This window comes from Solanum stenotomum, chromosome 6 (assembly GCF_019186545.1).
Source record: "Solanum stenotomum isolate F172 chromosome 6, ASM1918654v1, whole genome shotgun sequence".
NCBI classification, from domain to species: domain Eukaryota; kingdom Viridiplantae; phylum Streptophyta; class Magnoliopsida; order Solanales; family Solanaceae; genus Solanum; species Solanum stenotomum.
In genome coordinates this window covers 53,066,760-53,085,323 of record NC_064287.1, presented here as the reverse complement: position 1 = coordinate 53,085,323, position 18,564 = coordinate 53,066,760, and the positions used below count along the sequence as shown (strand labels likewise).

General features: G+C 27.9%; 1 protein-coding gene and 1 non-coding gene across 2 annotated transcripts; both read right to left on the bottom strand.

The window, feature by feature from the left end:
- Positions 1-1,327: 1,327 nt before the first annotated feature.
- Positions 1,328-5,233, bottom strand: LOC125867699 (transcription factor bHLH30-like). The gene is made up of 3 exons (XM_049548266.1): positions 5,108-5,233; positions 4,176-4,637; positions 1,328-2,195 (listed from the first exon to the last, which is right to left on the bottom strand). Exons 2-3 carry the CDS (start codon positions 4,593-4,595, stop codon positions 1,677-1,679), a joined length of 939 nt encoding a protein of 312 aa, XP_049404223.1. The 5' UTR covers positions 4,596-4,637; positions 5,108-5,233; the 3' UTR covers positions 1,328-1,676.
- A 10,189-nt stretch (positions 5,234-15,422) lies between these two features.
- Positions 15,423-15,496, bottom strand: TRNAI-AAU (transfer RNA isoleucine (anticodon AAU)). The gene has a single exon. It is a non-coding gene; the product is annotated as a tRNA-Ile (tRNA).
- Positions 15,497-18,564: the final 3,068 nt, after the last annotated feature.

Here is an 18,564-nt window from a genome sequence, read left to right as displayed (position 1 = left end):
CTTCGTTGGAAGCAATTTTGTCCTTGTGATTTAAAAAAAAATTGATGTGCCCTTTTGAAATTTTTGGCATTTTTTTTTGCCCTTTTAGCTCCGGACTCCTTAAAAGAACACTATTTGTCCACTGAAAAATGTGGACTGACGATTCTCGTAAATATTTTGATTGAATCAGTAAAAAGAAAACTGCTCAATAGTTATTCCCAATATTATAATGAAAATTTGTTTCTCATTATGCAACATTTTAAAAAAAAAAATTGGCTTTTGCACATGTAGATTTTTTTACACTATCAAGTAAAATTAATATATAGTAAGAGTAATATGTTTTCATATAATAACTTGAACTTGATACAATAACTAAAAATATTATTGATATCACTTTGTTTAGACTAATTCCTTGGTATTCCTTTAATACACTTGTCTATTCACTTATGAGAATATCTTATAGCAACATAAAGATTATACTATGTTTAACATTGCAATAAATTTCAAAAAGTTTTATAGTCGTGTGTGCAATTGTTAAATGACATATTTAAGATCATAATGTTGTTTTAACTCAGACATGTATATAGATATATATAATAATTTCATTGATAATCTTGCCATCCCCTTGTTACATAGAATATTGAAATAAACACCCCAAAATGAAAAGAAAAAAAAATACCATCACCCACAACATACTTAGACTTAAAAAAAAAAGAGCAAAGTGATAAATAGTATTATGCCTTGAGAAGAAAAGTACAAGGCAAATACAGATATGAGCCACAACAAACACTAGTAAATAAATATATTTACAATAATTTTCCCCATTCCCACAAGAAAAAAGAAAAAAGAAACACCCCATAATTTATTTATTTTCCATAAAATGATAAAATAAGCATATTGTCAGCATGCATAAATTGTGACAAAGAAAGAGAAGTTGACAAGGAAACTTCACACTAAAAAACAAAAGAGAGACAAAGAGCATGTAATCAAAATACTTCACCATATTTCTATTCTTATAATGTTTCTCTCTTCACTAAAAAGATCCTTCTCTTCAATTTTTCTTTCTCAAGGGTTTTCTTGCTTAAGTTGATCAACTCTGGATGGACATGACATAGACATGAGCCAATTGATTGAGACACTTTTGGACCCCCCACCCACCCACCCAGCCTCCACCACCACCACCACCAAAAAACCAAACAATCCTCTACATTTTTTTTTTATAATCTAAAAGTTCATGACAGACAGAATTCACCCTTGACATTTTTCCATTTAAATATCAGACTTTTGATGAACATGACACAAGAAAAACAGACACTTTTGGACACATACACAAAAAAAAATTAAACCACTATGCACCAACCCTAAACATATATATTTTTTTGTAATAATCGAGAAATTAAACCTCCAAGAGTCAAATAGCACACGGTATCAAAATCCACCGATACTAAATTTGACCCTCTATAGTACTTCTCCACTTAAATACCTGGCTTCTGAGTTTTTGTCTATGGTAGGGTTTTCCAATATGCAACTCACACATCATGACAAGTTACACTTTTACCATTAACCCAAAACCCTAGCTAGACACCACCAACTCTCTACATTATATTGTCCTAATAAGATGGACAAAAAACAAAAACCACACACCCCAAAAAAACAAAAACAAAAAGACACACACACATAAAAGGAAAAGAAGTAATTTAAGAAAGGATGTTGATATTGTTAGTTCTTTGTCTCTTAACACTTGTTGAAGCAGAATCATCACCACTTGATTTCTCCATCACAGCTTTAAGTGCTTCTTGTATTGAACTTATACAATACTGTGGTTGTTGTTGCATCATCTGAGTATCTTCATCGTCTCCACTTGTACACGGATCTATATGATCTCGATTATTATTGCTATCATCACAATAATAATCGTCTCCGGTTATAAACAACACATTTCTAACACGTCCACCAAGTGTTGTAATTTCAGCTTTTAATGTTTTTAACCTTAGTGCTTTCAATGTCTTGATTAAATCAGGTAAAAGGTCAGATCTGTCTTCACAACACAAAGAGGCCTTTATTAAAAACTTACCATCTTCATCAGATGTTGCATTGTCAACTGTTAATTCATCAATTTCAGTTGGGACAAGACTTGTTTCTGATATTAAGGATGTTTGTCTTTTTAACTCTTTCACATGTTGTATCACTTCTGCTAGCAATGAAGCTTTGTCTGTCTATTAACATAACAAAACAAAAAAAAAAAACGTAACGTTAGCTATCAGGTCATCTAAATGATAACTTTGTTCATATATAACACTAGCTATCAGGTCATCTGAATGATAACTAGAGATAATCATTCGTTCATAAAATATCTAAGTTAAGAATATCAATGATATGAAGAATTATACAATAAAATGCTAGCTATGATCGTCATCTAAATGATAACTACAGATAATTGTTTGTTCATAAAATATTAAAGTTGAGATCAAGGATATGAAGAATTATCACAAACGAACATATAATTGATATATAAGTCTCAATGTATAATGTACAAAAAAAAAAAAAAAAAACTATCAGATCACCTAAGCGGTAACTACACGTAAATGTTCAGAAAATTACCACACACGAATGTATAAGTTGAAAAATAAGAAAATGGGGTTTGTAAACTCATTTTCTTTGCTTTAAGTTATCGCATTATTTTTGTTGCTACTTATTCTTTTTTTAATTGTTTTCAATATAATTTCTTTGCTACTACATTTATTTTATATATTGAACTATTGATACTCTTATTTAAGTCGAGAATCATTCAGAAAGAATCTCTTTATTTTTATGTCACTCTCCTAAAACTCCATCAATAAAATTATATTAAATATATTAATATTAATATTTTTTGGGGTTTGTAAACTTGATATGATTGATCATTAAATTGAGGATTTTTAGGGTGGGGTTTTTTGAGGGCTAGGCATGAAGTACATAGAGTAGTTGTTTTTTTTAAAAAAAGGATATACATGACTGACAAAAATGCGTGTTTGTCTCTTTTAAATTAAATCTTTTAAAAAACTATATTTTCTTTCCTTGTTGATTTTTTTTAAAAAAACTTTTACAACTACTTTATTTTTTTGGGTAACGTAAATTAAATAACCGGCAAGAATTTTCTATGGAAGCTTTTGAACTGCTTGGTGGTTTCTCTTTTTCATGTCAAATTTGCGACATTAACGCTTTGTTCAAACTTTCCTTGGAACTAGCACTAATATCCCTCGATTTTAATCTGTTTGTCTGGTTTTAATTTGACACAAAATTTTAAAAAATAAAGAAAAAATACATAAAATATATCAAAATATTATTTAATCTTATAATTTTTTAACATGTCATGTGAAAAAATAGTAAAAAATCACATTTTTTTAAACAGACTAAAAATATGTATAGGACACACAACTTAAAACGGAACGAATTTTAATTAATAGAAGAAAAATAGAAAAGGGTATTCACTTTTTTTTGTACTCCTACCTAAGTACTAACACACTTTATACTCATTTGGTGTTGCTAGGTTTTGTATTATCTACGTATACTTTTTACTTTCTAGTGATGAAAGAATCCAAAATAAAATCTTTTGAAGATCTAAAACCAAAGAGTATAAGTTATATACATCATCGCTAATTTATCTTTCTTTATTATAACCTATAAATCAATCTTTTATTTTGATTTCATAGTCTTCAAAGGCCTAAAACCAAAAGTGTTTCAAGTTATATAAATCGTTTATGTAAGGAGATTTTATATCACTAACAAATAACTTCTCTTAATTTTAAAATTATAAAAAATTATTTTGTTTCAAAAAAACTTAACGATAAATATCATTTTAAATAACTTAATATTATGAAAAATTCCTTATGCTCATACCAAAAATACCTAAATACACAAAAAATAAAACAAAGCAACACATCACATTAAGAGTTTACGTTATATACACAAACATATTCAGATTATCATATCGGTAACATCATATTCGGTACAATTTCATCAGTCATGTCTATAAATTAAAGGTATATAGAATCTTATTATAGATAATCATCAACAACAACAATACCAACATATCCAGTATAATTCTATCGTCATATAATAGGTGATCGATCAATATAATGTTTTATCATTGTCAGCGCACATAACATAAACTCTTATATATAATCAAGCATATAATATAATATAAGTTGACTTACTTTAGTAGTATTAGGAAGAAGGCTCCTCAATTTAGCAAGATGATTATTGATTCTTTCTCTACGTCTTCTTTCAGCTTCACTATGACTTTTAGATGCAGCCAATGCCTTGGCATCCATTATTTCTTGAGCACTCATTTTTTGTAACTCAGCTTGTAAACCAAATGGTGCTATTGAACCGGGTTGATTATGATGATGAACCACTTGACCTACTAAACTATCTGAGATGAACCGGAGGTGTTGTTGGTCCATTGTAGTGTTACGATTGAATAAACCGTAAGCCGATGGTGAAGGAGGGAGGAGAAATGACTGATCATGGTGGTGAACCGGGTTCAAAAAAGGTTGAACCGGTGGAATTGACCATGGTAACATTTCAGAGTTACTTTGGAAGTGAACCGGGTTCATGAAACTTTGTGGATGCATTGTTTGTTGTACTTGATGGACTACTACTTGTTCTTCAATACACTGTTCAACATTATGTATACTAAATTCAGAACTATTTTCTTCATCTTGATAATAATTAGACATATAATATATGTGTATATAATAATAATAAGTTTGATTTTGAACAAGTTTAGGCTTGTTTATATAAGGATCATTATACTACTGTTTACTTTTTCTAATCGATATGCATATGATTATAAGAGTGAAACAATAGTAAGTATGTTTGAAGAAGTTTAGGCTTGTTTATATACAAATAGTTTGTCAGATTTACTGTTTACTTTTTCCGGTCAATTATATACATAGATCATATGTTTGTAAGAGTAAAACAATAGTATGTATGTTTGATAATCATCATATGTATAAGTATATATGTTGAATGAAAATATATAGGATTATATATATATTACAAAGTTGGAATTTGTGTGACAAAAGGAATTTTTTCACAAGGAATAAAACACAAAAGGGGGATAATAAGTAAGTAAAAGACAGACCTTTGCTTTGCTTTGATGTAGAATGGTGATGAACTAAGATTTTTTTATTTTTTTATTTTTTGTTTGTTGTTTTGAGAGAGAGAGTTTTTTTTTTTTTGTGAAATTTCAACTTGTATTGAATGGCAATGGAAGTGACCCTTTTTATCCTTAGCATCAACTAGCTTTTTTCAAATCTCTTTTGTGGCTTTGTTGGTATCTTTTTGTTTTTATTATTTATTTTTTAAAAAAAATAAAAAAAATGGACCCAACTTTTTATTTATTTTTTATATTTTAATGTCCACTTCTGACAAATTTTTTTATTTTTTTATATATAGAGAAGGGGTATGCAAAAGTACTGGTAGTGTTGTTTCCTTTCTCTTTACGGCATTCTTTTTTTCTCTTTCAACTATATATTATCTATTTATATACCTATCACACACTAACTAGTTAATTCTCTCACTCATGTTTGTTCACTTTGGATTTTTGTTTTATTTATTTTCCCTATATAAACACATCAACAATTATTATGTATAACTCTGTTCGTTTCAATTTATGTGATCGTATTTAATTGGATATATAATATTAATAATCATTAAATCATAAAAAGTTAGATAATGTTGTGTGAGATCAAGAAGTGAGTATTGTACGTCCAGATCGTATTCAAACCACCCATCCTTTTGAAGGATCGATGTGAGAAATGAGAATCTTAACACACACACCCTCACGTCCAGAGCTGGGCATTTAATGTATGGACAATTTAACATGAGGACTCAACATCGAAAATGAGAATTTGTATAGGCTCTACTCTAATATCATGATAAGAAATGAATTTTGAGTTTAACTTAGCTTTAAAAGCTAGTTCAAAAGGTGAGAATCGTTCAAGTTATATTCATTATTAGTATAATATATTTTAAATTAAAATTATTCTTTTATTTTCCCTATAGAAAACACATGAAAATATAAGTATTATTTACTACATGGTTCAAAGTAATATAATTATTACATTGTATGTTACTTGCAACAAAAAGAAACACAGTGAAGGCAAAACACACGGATTGTCGACCGACCAAACACAATTTTAGTAATAATTAGAAGTTTAGCTTATTCATCACAAAAGTAAATTACTACTATATCATAAATTTAATTTTTAATTAATATGTTATACTATCCTCTTTTTTCAAATTATTATATCGATACAATGCAACTCGGAAATATGAAATCGAAATCGTTAGTAATTATGGATCAACATGACACAATATATATATCGTCCGTCACATTTTAGGAGTTGATTTCGTACTGATCTTGTTATACATAAACTATATTACAATCACATGTGAATTCAAAATTTAAAATTTTAAGTTATGTAATTAAAGAAGTTCAAAATTTCAAAAATTGATCTATAAATTGAATTTTCACAATCTAAATTCTGATTAAAAATCTATGTTCAAACGCTAACCAGGTATGTATTTACTTTTTGGTTCTAAGTTAGTGTGTAATGGATGATGAGAGAGACATATTAAAAGTTAGGGTATTTTTAGGGTTAGTTAGGTCAAGATTGAAGAGTATTATTCTCTCATACATACTATAGAGTAGCTATTTTCCACGCCAAACCTTTCTGCTTCCCCAAGACCCTTGTAATCATTGTGTCTTGGAACACACTCCACCCCCCACCCCTCATAGTGGGTGGGTGGGTAGGTAGGGGTAGTGTAATATAATTGGTCATTTTTGCAAACTACATNGGGGGGGGTGGGGGAGTGATTAGTCTTTTCACAATTGATTAACTTTTTCCATTTTGATTTATGTGGTACGGTTGAAATTTCGAGAGTCAGTCAAGTTTTCTTGAATTGAAACTTTTTTATATGTTTTTTAGTTAAGTATTGTGACTTATAATATTTTTAACGTAATTTTCAGATATATATAAATTTATTTCAAAAAGTTTGAAGTTTTAGGTCTGAGTTCACTATTAAAAATTAATTTAAATCTCAAAATTTCAACTCTGATGTATAAATTGAAATAGAAGGAATGGTTCGATAGAGTGTTAAAATTGATTATGAAAAGGTGTTGATAAATATTTTTATCTTTTTTTCTTTTGTCTAGTGAAAAAAAAACGAAATAAATTACTTAAAATTATCAAAGAGGAGAAAGAACTTAATTTCTTTGAGTTATACTTACTAGATTAATGTCGAAGCAAAAGATAATATATCTTGATATTTTCGATCTTTCTTCCTCGTATTTATGTCCTTCATTTGCCAAGAAATTTGTATATTGGTTCACCTCCCACTAAATATGAATAATTATAAATTATAACATCATAAGTTAAAAGTGATTAATTTATTATTTTTAATTAATTTTATTTATAAGCACTTTTAATAATTACCAAACTTCTAAATTAACTCATGGATACTTTTTTTTCTCTCTAATCTATTGGTTGGGAATTAGCAACAGATTTTCCACTATAGTTAAAGCAATAGTACTATATTAGGCTACCACAAACTTAATTATTTATAATTTAATTATGAAATATTTAAATTGTCAAGTTGTTGCTGACATAAGTTGTAAGTTCTAAAATGTTGTCTCTATTAACTTTGTGAGGTTTGGTGTGATTCTACACTGACATCATGTTGCATTATGCTTGGGTTTCTAATATTCAAAAGATTAATTAATTAACTTAATCCTCAATTATTTATATCATCTAATTCCACCAACAGTTTTTCCTAGGGTATTAATTAAGCAAAATTTTCTTTTTGTGTTTTCTTGATAAATGGGAAGATCAACACTTTAGATGGATTGAATACAATAACAACAACATAAAGTGTAATCTGATAAGTAAAATTGGGAGAAAATAATATGTTCGCAGGTGCGAACAGTTTTTTCTAGAATTCATATTGAGGCATTGATTAATTTAAATTTGTATTGCGTAGACGCTTATGACCTCCTCGCTTTCCCATCTTATATGATATGAATTTAGATTAATAAGAACTCCAACATGAATAAAGTCATTGACGAAACTAAAACAACATTATGTGAAGAGCAATTATTAGCTAATGCTAGAAAGAAAGAAATAAAAACTTCATGCTTATGTTTTACTTAATTAGTTCCCCAAAAGACCAAAATATTGCTGAAAATGATTGATGTTTTCAAATGTGACAATGTGACATAATATATACCTAGTGATCAATAGATCATGGCTTTCTAGTTTGTTAAAATCGAGGGTCTTTCGAAAACAATATTTCTACTTATTTGAGGTAAAGACAAGATCTGCATACACATCACTCTTCTCAGACCCCACTTATAGAATTACACCGATTGATATTGTTGTTTTTCTTCTTTTTTTGTTCCTAAAAGTCTCTTTAGTTTAGTCAAATATGCATAAAGCTCCAAAGCTGTTTTTCAGAAATGATTATAATACTACTATACAAAAAGAAAATGACTGACTAAGAGTAAAATGAGGAGAAAAAAAACTGCTTTTAACTCCTCCTGATATGTCTTGACCAACATGATCTGACTAATTACACAGTCCATAAGAAATTTTGGCTGAGTAAAGTTAATACAAATATCATCAACCCCTATAATATCTTGGAATAATAAAATTAGAGCTTTATTCATAATTTTAGAAAATAAAAAAGTTGAACATATATAATCTTCTCTAGAAGAGTTGTGCATAAGACTCTGAAGCGATCAAGGTGAACCCATGCGTTGCCTATATAGTTATACAACGTTAACGTTATTTACAGGCCACATCAATGAAGACGCAACATGAATATCTAGTAATTGAACATAATCTTGTCCATAAGAGTTGCGCCTATTATGTTGATGTTATTTGCAGGTCACGTCAGTGCAGACACAACATAGCGTCATTTTAAATAATACATGGATATGGATATGTAACTTTTTTTCCATAATCAAATTGAGTAATTGAGAGAATCTCCTATATATATATTGTCCATGGGTTACTAAATTTTCCATAAAAATAAAGGTTAGTTAGGTACTTAGGTTAAATGCTATGTGTGACAAATTTGAACAAACACTTTATGTAGGAATAAGACCCTATGAACAAACATTTAGAGTAGGAATAAAAACACTATGCACATGAAGAAGAAGTAAAAAAAAAAAACATGTTGATTTCCAATGTCTCTTGTTAGTGCTCTTTCCTAGTCTATTTTTAGTACGGATATTAATTGATCTTATTCTTCTTTACACCATTGTCAGGTCACTCTATGCACAGATTTGTCACTGCCCTCGTATATATGCTTTAGGGTTTATCTGGAATACGAGGTAGGAATAAGATTTGCGTAGTGCTCTGACTTTTTTAGATTTTACATGTTGAATTACATTGAGTTTGTTGTTGTATTTAGCCTGAAGAAGTAATCTTTCTTGCTTTCGTATTTTTGATGTTTGATAAATAAATAGAAAATAATATTCAAAAAGTTTAACGTGACAAATAACTGTCGTGAGTGGGGATTGGGGTGGGAGGATGGCATGTAGTCGCAAGGTTAGGATTTTCACTAATTAAAAGCATTCAAAACATAATGAAGTAAACATGTTAAGAAGTCCAAAGAATTGATAATATAGTGTATATATGTTGAATTTTTTAAATCGATCTATACAATGTATTTTTTTTTACGAAAAGACACAAGGTCAGTTGACGCCCTTTAAACAAGAATAGCTCCACCCCTGGTGGCATATAGGAGGTTCTCAAAGAGACACTAAATATAAAAGGAAATTAAAATAAAAAATATTTTCTTTCATACCAAACATACCTTGATTGACTTTTTGTTTTGTGAGGGAAGTTGAGGGAGTTGAATCAAGTTCTTGCATGTAAATAAATATTTGTTCAATATTTCTTGATCCTTGAATTAATCTAAATATTGTCTATTAGCAAATACAAAAGAATCCTTTTTTGATATGGTACAAAAGCTATTACTTTACGTTAACTAATTTTCAAATATGATACTAGCTTGTTTTATCGACAGTCATATTTATATATAGTATAATTTTCTGACGATGGTGTAAAATTGAGTCTTTTCTTTAGTAATGTGATGGGATGAGAATTTTTAGGAACCATATACATGGTGGTCACACGCATGGCTACTTTGGTCCCCATTGTTTTAACCTTTTTAGCTTAGGTACCTTTTTTTCTTGTACTTTTATTTTATTTTATTTTTAATTTACGTATTTCCTAATTCAAAGATTTGATGATAGCTAGTAGCACTAGCAAACAATAAAATTTAGAAAAAAATAAAATAAATTATATTGCTTTGTTTGTGGGGATTAATAATTATGACATCAGTCTCATGCTGTCATGACGTTTAATTCCTCTTAAACAGCAAGTGCTTAATTAATACTAATTATGTAGTATTGAGAAACCAACTCCACATGTTTTGGTTAATTATACTAATTATTAGTAGTGCTGTTTGATCACCTTTTCACAGTTTGGCTAATTACAATGTTTTTTTAAAAAAAAGAAAAAAAACTTTATGTAGAGTTTGAACAAAGCCAAAAATTAAAATCATTTTATATTTGTATTAAAGTAAGTTGGAAAAAAAAATAACTTTTGGCTTTAATTAGTCTAACTCTTAATTCTAACATGTTTATAAATATATATATATACTTTATATAAATGTTGGAAAACACGTATTAAAAACTTAGGTACAACTAGGGTTATGGTTAATTTTTTGCATAAAATAAATAGATTTTTTTATCGTGAATAAAAGGAGTTAATCTGTTTCGTGAGGATTTTTGATGACTTATTACATGCATGAGTCATAATGCTGTAGATTTGGTTTTGCAAAAAGAAAAATGTAAATCTTGTAAGCTTTACGATTCAAATACTACAAGAACTTTATCAACTAATTAATTTTTTTCAAAAAGAATTTATTGCCCCTATGACATTGTATTTGCCAAAAGGAAAAATTAAAAAATTAAAATAAAATTAGCCGCATGCTTATTTCACATTACATACATTATTGTTTTTTCAAATTTCAGGTGGTTTGCACATGCTGAGATTAATTACACTAAAGTTTATTTTTGTTTGTTAATTTATTTACTTATACTATTTTTTTTAGCAAGATGTATTTTCATATATATTCAAACAAATTAAAGTACTTTCCATGTGAAAAAGTCTAAAATCTTCTTCATGAGGAAAGAAAAATAGTCAATTAAATATTCCTTTTATGATGAGAGAACTTAATTGTGACCCTTATGAGTTGTGATTGGAGGGCGGACCAATGAAGATAGATCACAAATAAAGATTAAGAGACTAATAAAATTTTAGAGAAGAGATCTACGTGATATTCTAAACGAATCTCATATATTAAAATAAGAAAGGAATTAATATCAAGATTTTCGTAAAATATATACAAGGCTAGTCGATAGGTAATAGAAGCCCTATAACATGAAGTTTAAGAGACAAATTTTAATCCATATTATTAATTTTACTACTTGTGTTTCTCTTTTAAAATATTCCTATTAAGAGATTGATTAGATCTTGCAAGATGTATATATATATTTAAAAATATAAATTAGCATTAATTTAATTAGAGGGCTATAAAATTAGTTTCCAAGGTCCCCCACTGAGCATGAAGATCTATATTATTAAAACATTAAACATAACTAATAAGACAGATCATAAAGCAAAATAAATAATTAAATAATTAATTATTCTTTTTAGCATTATGAACTTACTTATTGTCCCCCACTATTATTTTAATGAAAAGTAATTTGCTACGTAACAAATTTTCTAAAAGGCACTTTCAGTTTCAACTTAAATAACCATTAAATGTGAAAAGTTATGCTTAATCAGTCGTGTCAAAAATATTTTTATTATATTTTATTTACTTATTTTATTATATTTTCAATGGCTTTTTATGAAAAAATACAAATCCCAAATCAACCAAAGGAAGAATCCAAATCTATAAATAATGGGGAAGTACTCCAATAGAGAAGCTTGTTAACTCAAGATTTGCCACTAAACCTAACTAATAAAGTAAAATTTTGTAATGCCACTTAATTAATTAGGTCCAATTATGGTTAAGGATAAATTATAAGAACTCTAATCATATGTGGTATGACATAAAATATAGTCCTTTAGAGAGCACCAGGAGTACATATACATATTAGGACAAATCATTTATTGGAATGTATACGAGGGCGATAAATAGACAGGTTCAATTGAATTGACATGAATTAAAAGACACGAATCAAAGACACAAATCAATATATATATAATATTGTTTAATCTTGTCCAAGATTAGTTTGATCTTAAAAAAAAAAACTACGTACATGTGTTAATATAGAGGCATGCATTACGTACATGTTGCTATACTTATTATGTGACAATTTAATTCGCTAGTAATATTATTTATTTTGGGTGTAAACTAACACAATTATAAAATACGTCACTCATCTAACTATTACTTCTTCTTTTATATATATATATAACTAACATATTTTATGTATTTTATAGATGTACGTGGAATTAATCTAGTAATTACAAGAAACGAATCTTACATACCGATTTCGATATATTTGGATCGATTTCTTTATAAAATTGATTTTTTTAGGTTGATGATACATTTTAATAATATAAATTAATGGACCACATAGTGGTGGTGTTAGTTTTGTCCACATCACGAGCAGAAGGATGATTACATTTAAGTACCTTAAATTTTTTTAAAAGTATATACATAATAAGTGAAGTAACATAAATAAAAAAGACTAACTCAAATTCAAGAAGAAAATAGGAGAAAAATATAGGCAAATGATAGGAAGTTGTCTAAATTGTATAGTATATGATAATCAACATATATATAATTATCTTCCTAGAATTAGAGTTAATCATTTGATTTAAAGGACTTCCCATTAGAATTATAAATTTGATTAAACACTAACTTTTTTCCTACAAAAAATCAGTCTGCGCCAAAGTTTGACTTAAGCAATATAATAAGATTTAGCGCTAGGATTGTCATAATCCAAGGCTTAAAAATCAAAGCATGATTTCCTCCATAATTATGTCAATGTGAGTTCGTTTATATTATCGATTTCAAGCTCTAATAAGAAAAACATAATTGTAATAGGAAAACAACTATTATGAAACTAGAGGTGAATCTAAGATATAAAGTTATGGCTATATAGTCGTGGATTTACCAAAATCCAGCAATACTTTTGATGCATAAGATAAATCTATGTATAAAAATATCTTTAAATTGTAATAAATAGTAAATTTGAACTCATAGTATTATAAACATAATAGATTTAATATTGAAATTTTTAAAAAATTATATCCATAAAATTTAAATCTTGAATCCGTAGTCAAAGGTAGCACATTCAACTCATCCTTATTTGAGTCAAATATGATAAGAGTTACAAGGAAATTGAGGTTTGTTTCTTCTTTTCTTCCAACACTCAATGTACAATATCTATATTGAAGACCTAATTAATCTGAATTCACACTACGTAAAGTTCGTTAAAAAAAAATATTTTCTATCATGATTTTTCATACCTAGAAATCAAATATGAAACTTCTAGTTAAACGTAAAGATTATATTCATCCTACCATAACTCTGACAGTGTAAAAGGAGATTTGTGAAAAAGAACCCAATATACTTTTTTGTCAAGTCATTTTCAAAACATGCTTTCAAATTGTCCATTGCATAGTGTAGCCGAAAGTGGAGTCTTGGTTAATCATATACCTCAACACCCTATGGAAAAATTAAAATGTACACTTTTATTAAATTTCAATGAATTAAAGTGGCTTTATTTGCAATAAAATAAAACACATTAAAACTTAGGTCTATGACATTTTTTTTCTATGTTTAAGCTTAGCCATAGGGTTTGTCGACTCTATAATTTGGTCATGATATTATTTTAAAAATAAAATAAAATTGTTCTTTGTTTCTATTTTTGGTTCATCATATGGTTCCACCTGCAGTTATCATGATTATTATTGATCAAGTACTTGCTAAAATATAATATTAATTATTTTATGTGTTTATTTTATAGTTATTATTACCACTTGCAAAGATCTCTTGCGTATAAGGCAAGAATTCTTTTAAGTATTTGCATGCGTTGCATTTTTGTTTTCCCTTTAATATTAGAATTTATGATTGAATCAGTATGTGTTGTGGTGGGATGATTGAGATTCTTTTATTCTTACTCAGAAGTCTAAGGTTCGAGCCCCGAGGAATAAAAAAAGAAATCCTCTAAATATGGGCATTGTAACGTGCGAATCTAAATTTAATTAAAGTATGAACGATTTAATATAAACATCAAACACTGAACGAAAAACTTGAAAGAAAAATAATTCAAGATTTAATTAGAAGTTTATGAAACTTCTAGTTGAAGTTTGATATGTTAATTAATTGGTGCATGCATCCAATATTAGACTCCTCGTCTATTAAAAAATGGTGTGTTGGAGAAGTTATTTAAAATATTTTCTTTAATAAAAATCAAAATAACGAGCATGACTTCCCTTATGGAGGTAATCAGAAAAATAAATTACATAAATGACAGATAATGTCGATTATCTTCCCCTATTACCGCCACAATAACACCCCTACTCCCACTCCCACCCCCTCGCACCTCCTCACCTTTCCCAATCCCACCTCATTACCCCCACTCATCTCAACTCTATCTTCGTTGTGTTTATCTAAAGTATATATAAATATTCTTGGATTAATATTTTGTGTTTACTCATCACAAATACAGAAAATAAGTAAGAAAAATCTTATAGTTTCTAGGAAAATACCTAATCCATCAATCGAGAGTCCGTTTAGCTTTAACCCGTCCAAATTTCATCCAACTCGATCATTTGACACCATTAATCACAAGCTACATAGGATTTTGTTAACTTTCTAGCAACTCTTTAAGTTTCTTCAAAATTACAATGGTGCCAATTTACAAATTCCCTACATTGCAGGCCTTTTGTTGTTTTCATTTTCAGGCTTATGGGCTTGAAAGACAAGATCAATTAGGCCTTTTTCTTGTCTTCATTTTCAGGCCCATGGGCTTGGAAGATAAGATCAATTAGGCCTTTTTCTTGTCTTCATTTTCAGGCCCGTGGGCTTAAAAGACAAGACCAATTGTGTATTCCAGAGTAGAGATATTGTGCTGGACTTATATAACACTACAAAAATGTCTTTTAGCGAAAATTCGATAAGTATAGTATGAGAATTTAATTAATCTGCGATGAACGTTACACAACACATCATCGTAGATTGACACTATCAAATACGTACACGATGGGAGAAAATGAAAAGAAAAAAAAAAGACAATTCTCATTATATTTAATCTTCGTGAAATATATTTTTAATATAACTGAGAAAAAAAATATTTTTTGTGGCCCATGCAGGTCTCGAACCTGCGACCTTCGCGTTATTAGCACGACGCTCTAACCAACTGAGCTAATGGGCCATTTATTGTTAAATGTCCATGTTATCATATAAATATGTATTTTCGTTGTTTACTAGGCTTTGTTTAGAATATTGTTTGGACAAGAGAATAAATGAAGGGTCCTACATGAAAAAAAATATTCAATTCGTCCATTTTTATTTGTCATGTTGCGTTTTTTGAAAGTCAATTTGACTAATTTTTAATGTTAAATTGGATTAGATTAATTCGATATTTTAAACAAAAACTTTAGATATTCAAAAACTATATAAAAAGTATTATAAATTGTAATTTTTAGCATATCAATATGATGAAAAAAATATCGTAAAATATTAGTCAAAGCTCTTATAGTTTAACTCTAAAAAAGAAAATAATGACAATTAAAAGTAAACGGAGGGAGTATGATATTGATAGGAAAAGAATAATAATGAAGGGTCCAAATCACACCAATATTTTTATATATATGGAAATGTTAAGAAAGAGAGTGGCATTGTATATTTATTACTATGAAAAAGAGTGGCATTACGAATAAGTTTATTTTCATGTCTTATAAAACCAATTATCATAAAGAAAATTGTTTTTTTTCTCTTTAATATATATTCTCTTTATCTTTTCTCTCTTGTCGATATGGGCTAAGGATAAGGATATCAAGCAACATCGTGGGACCTATGATGTGATAATATTAAAAATATATAATAATAAAAAATATATACCCCTTCATTTTATTTATTTTTCCTATTTTCTTTTTATCACATCATTTTTAAAAGAAAAATACTTTTTTGATAAATTCTATTTTTCTACGTGACATGTTTAAGATCATAATATTAAAAGATATTTTGATATATTCATATTTTAATTTAAAATTACAAGATTTAAAAGTCTTCTTTAATTTTGAAGCTTCGCGTCAAGATAAAATCAAACAAACAAATTAAAACAAAAAAATAAAAAATATAATGATTTGTTTTTTTTTAAAATATTCAAGAATTTCCTCAGCCTTTTGATTAATATTTTAAAATATATTTTACTATATTACCATTAAAAGAGTTGCAACTTATAATTTTATTAATTATCTTTTAATAGTTAAATTAAAATTGTCTCTCAAAGATAAAAACACTTATTTTAAAACAGAATGAATATATTAAAAAATATCACGCAATTTTAAAATTATAACGTCAAGATAAGACACAAGATCTTGGGAGAAATAAATAATGTACTCATAAGACCAAAATATCATCAAGTCAATAATATATATCCAAATTTATTATTATTCAATATAAATATCTAAGATATTAAATGGCGGGGTCATTATAACAAGCATTAATTCCTTTGCATTTATCATAAGAAAGTTGCGTGTATGTCTTTTTTTCTTTTTCTCTAACCGTTATTTAGTTTTCACTTAAGTTTGATTAATTTTTATTCGAATAGAAAAAAAAAATTGTTTTGAAATATAAATCATTTTTCATTAAAATGCTTTTATATCAAGAATTTAGACTCTAGATTATAGAAAAATACTTACCACTCTATTATATTTTTTAACGAAAGCTAATTTATGTATCATCAAATTAATAATAGTGTGTGGGACACCCAAGATTTAAAGGATATTTATAACTTAACTTTTAATAATTGGGACCAAAATTAACCTATGTATCCCCACCTTAAATCCCTCGACTATATAGGCAAACATCATTTTCCTTAAAAAGTCAAATGACAATGTTGTGAGATACGCACCCACCACATTTGAGTTATATAACAAAAAGAATATTTGTAATGGTTTTCGAAATTGTGTCATTTGAGTCGAGGCAAAAGTAATCGTTATTAAATAGGTTGAGTTGAGTAAAAAATAATTGTTATTAAACAAGTTGAATCGAGCTAAAAATAATCGTTATTAAATAAGTCGAGTCGAGTAAAAAATAATCATTATTAAACAAGTTGAATCGAGCGAAAAATAATCGTGTTATTAAACAAAATGTTTCGAGCAAAAAATAATTGTTATTAAACAAGTTGAGTCGAGCCAAAAATATATAATCATTATTAAACAAGTTGTATCAAGTGAGGAATCATCGTTATTAAACAAATTGAGTTGAGCCAAAAATAATTGTTATTAAATCATGTCGAGTCGTGCAAAAAATAATTGTTATGAAATAAGTTGAATCGAGTAAAAATTAATCGTTATTAAACAAGTCGAGTCGAATAAAAAATAATTGTTGTTAAACAAGGTGAATCAAGCAAAAAGTAATAGTTGTTGACAAGTCGTTTCGCGGCAAAAATAATAGTTATTAAGCAAGTTGAGTCGAGCCTACAATATATGTTATTTAAAAATGTTGAATTAAGCAAAAACAATTGTTACAAAATAAATCGAATCAAGCCAGAAGTAATCAAATATGAAACAAGATGAATGAAGCAAAAAATAATCGTTATTAAACAAATCGAGTCGAGCAAAATATAACCGTTACGAAATAAGCTAAATCGAGCCAAAAAAATAATCGTTATTAAACAAGTTGAGTCGAGCCCATAATAATCGTTATCAAACAAGCCGTATTAAGCACAATAAGTGTTATGAAAAATCGAGTTGAGCAAAAAATAATCGAATGAAACAAGCATAACTTTTCACCGATTAGAAAAGTCATCGAGTCGAGCCAAAAATAACCGAATGAAACAAGCATAACTTATCACCTATTAGAAAGGTCCTCTTTTATACATCCAAAAGATATTTACACAAAATATCTATGTGATGACTTACAAAATCACTTACGTAAATCAGAAGTGAGAGTTTGACGACATCCTTCGAGAAAATACTCTTAAATTTACATACATTACCAATCATCAAGTATATATTTTTCTTTTTTAATAAAAAGTAATTCACGTAACTAATCAAATAATGAACATCTATTCTTATGGATCTGAACTTTTGATTAAGAAAACATCTAATTAAGAAAGAAACAGTCATGTTCCGCTATCCACAACTAACAAAAGTATATTCTTTAGTGCCAAATACAATTTTTTTTTTTCCTCAACAATTTACAATATTTAATTTTAATTGTTAAAATTATGTCCCAATTATTCCACCAATAGACCATATCTCAAAGAACATC

Bases quoted from the DNA above. Each gene is read 5' to 3' on its own strand.
- LOC125867699 (XM_049548266.1), bottom strand. From the start codon at position 4,595: ATGCATCCACAAAGTTTCATGAACCCGGTTCACTTCCAAAGTAACTCT. The intron at 2,196-4,175 runs GTAAGTCAACTT...TTATGTTAATAG, and splicing joins TTCTTCCTAATACTACTAAA to ACAGACAAAGCTTCATTGCT.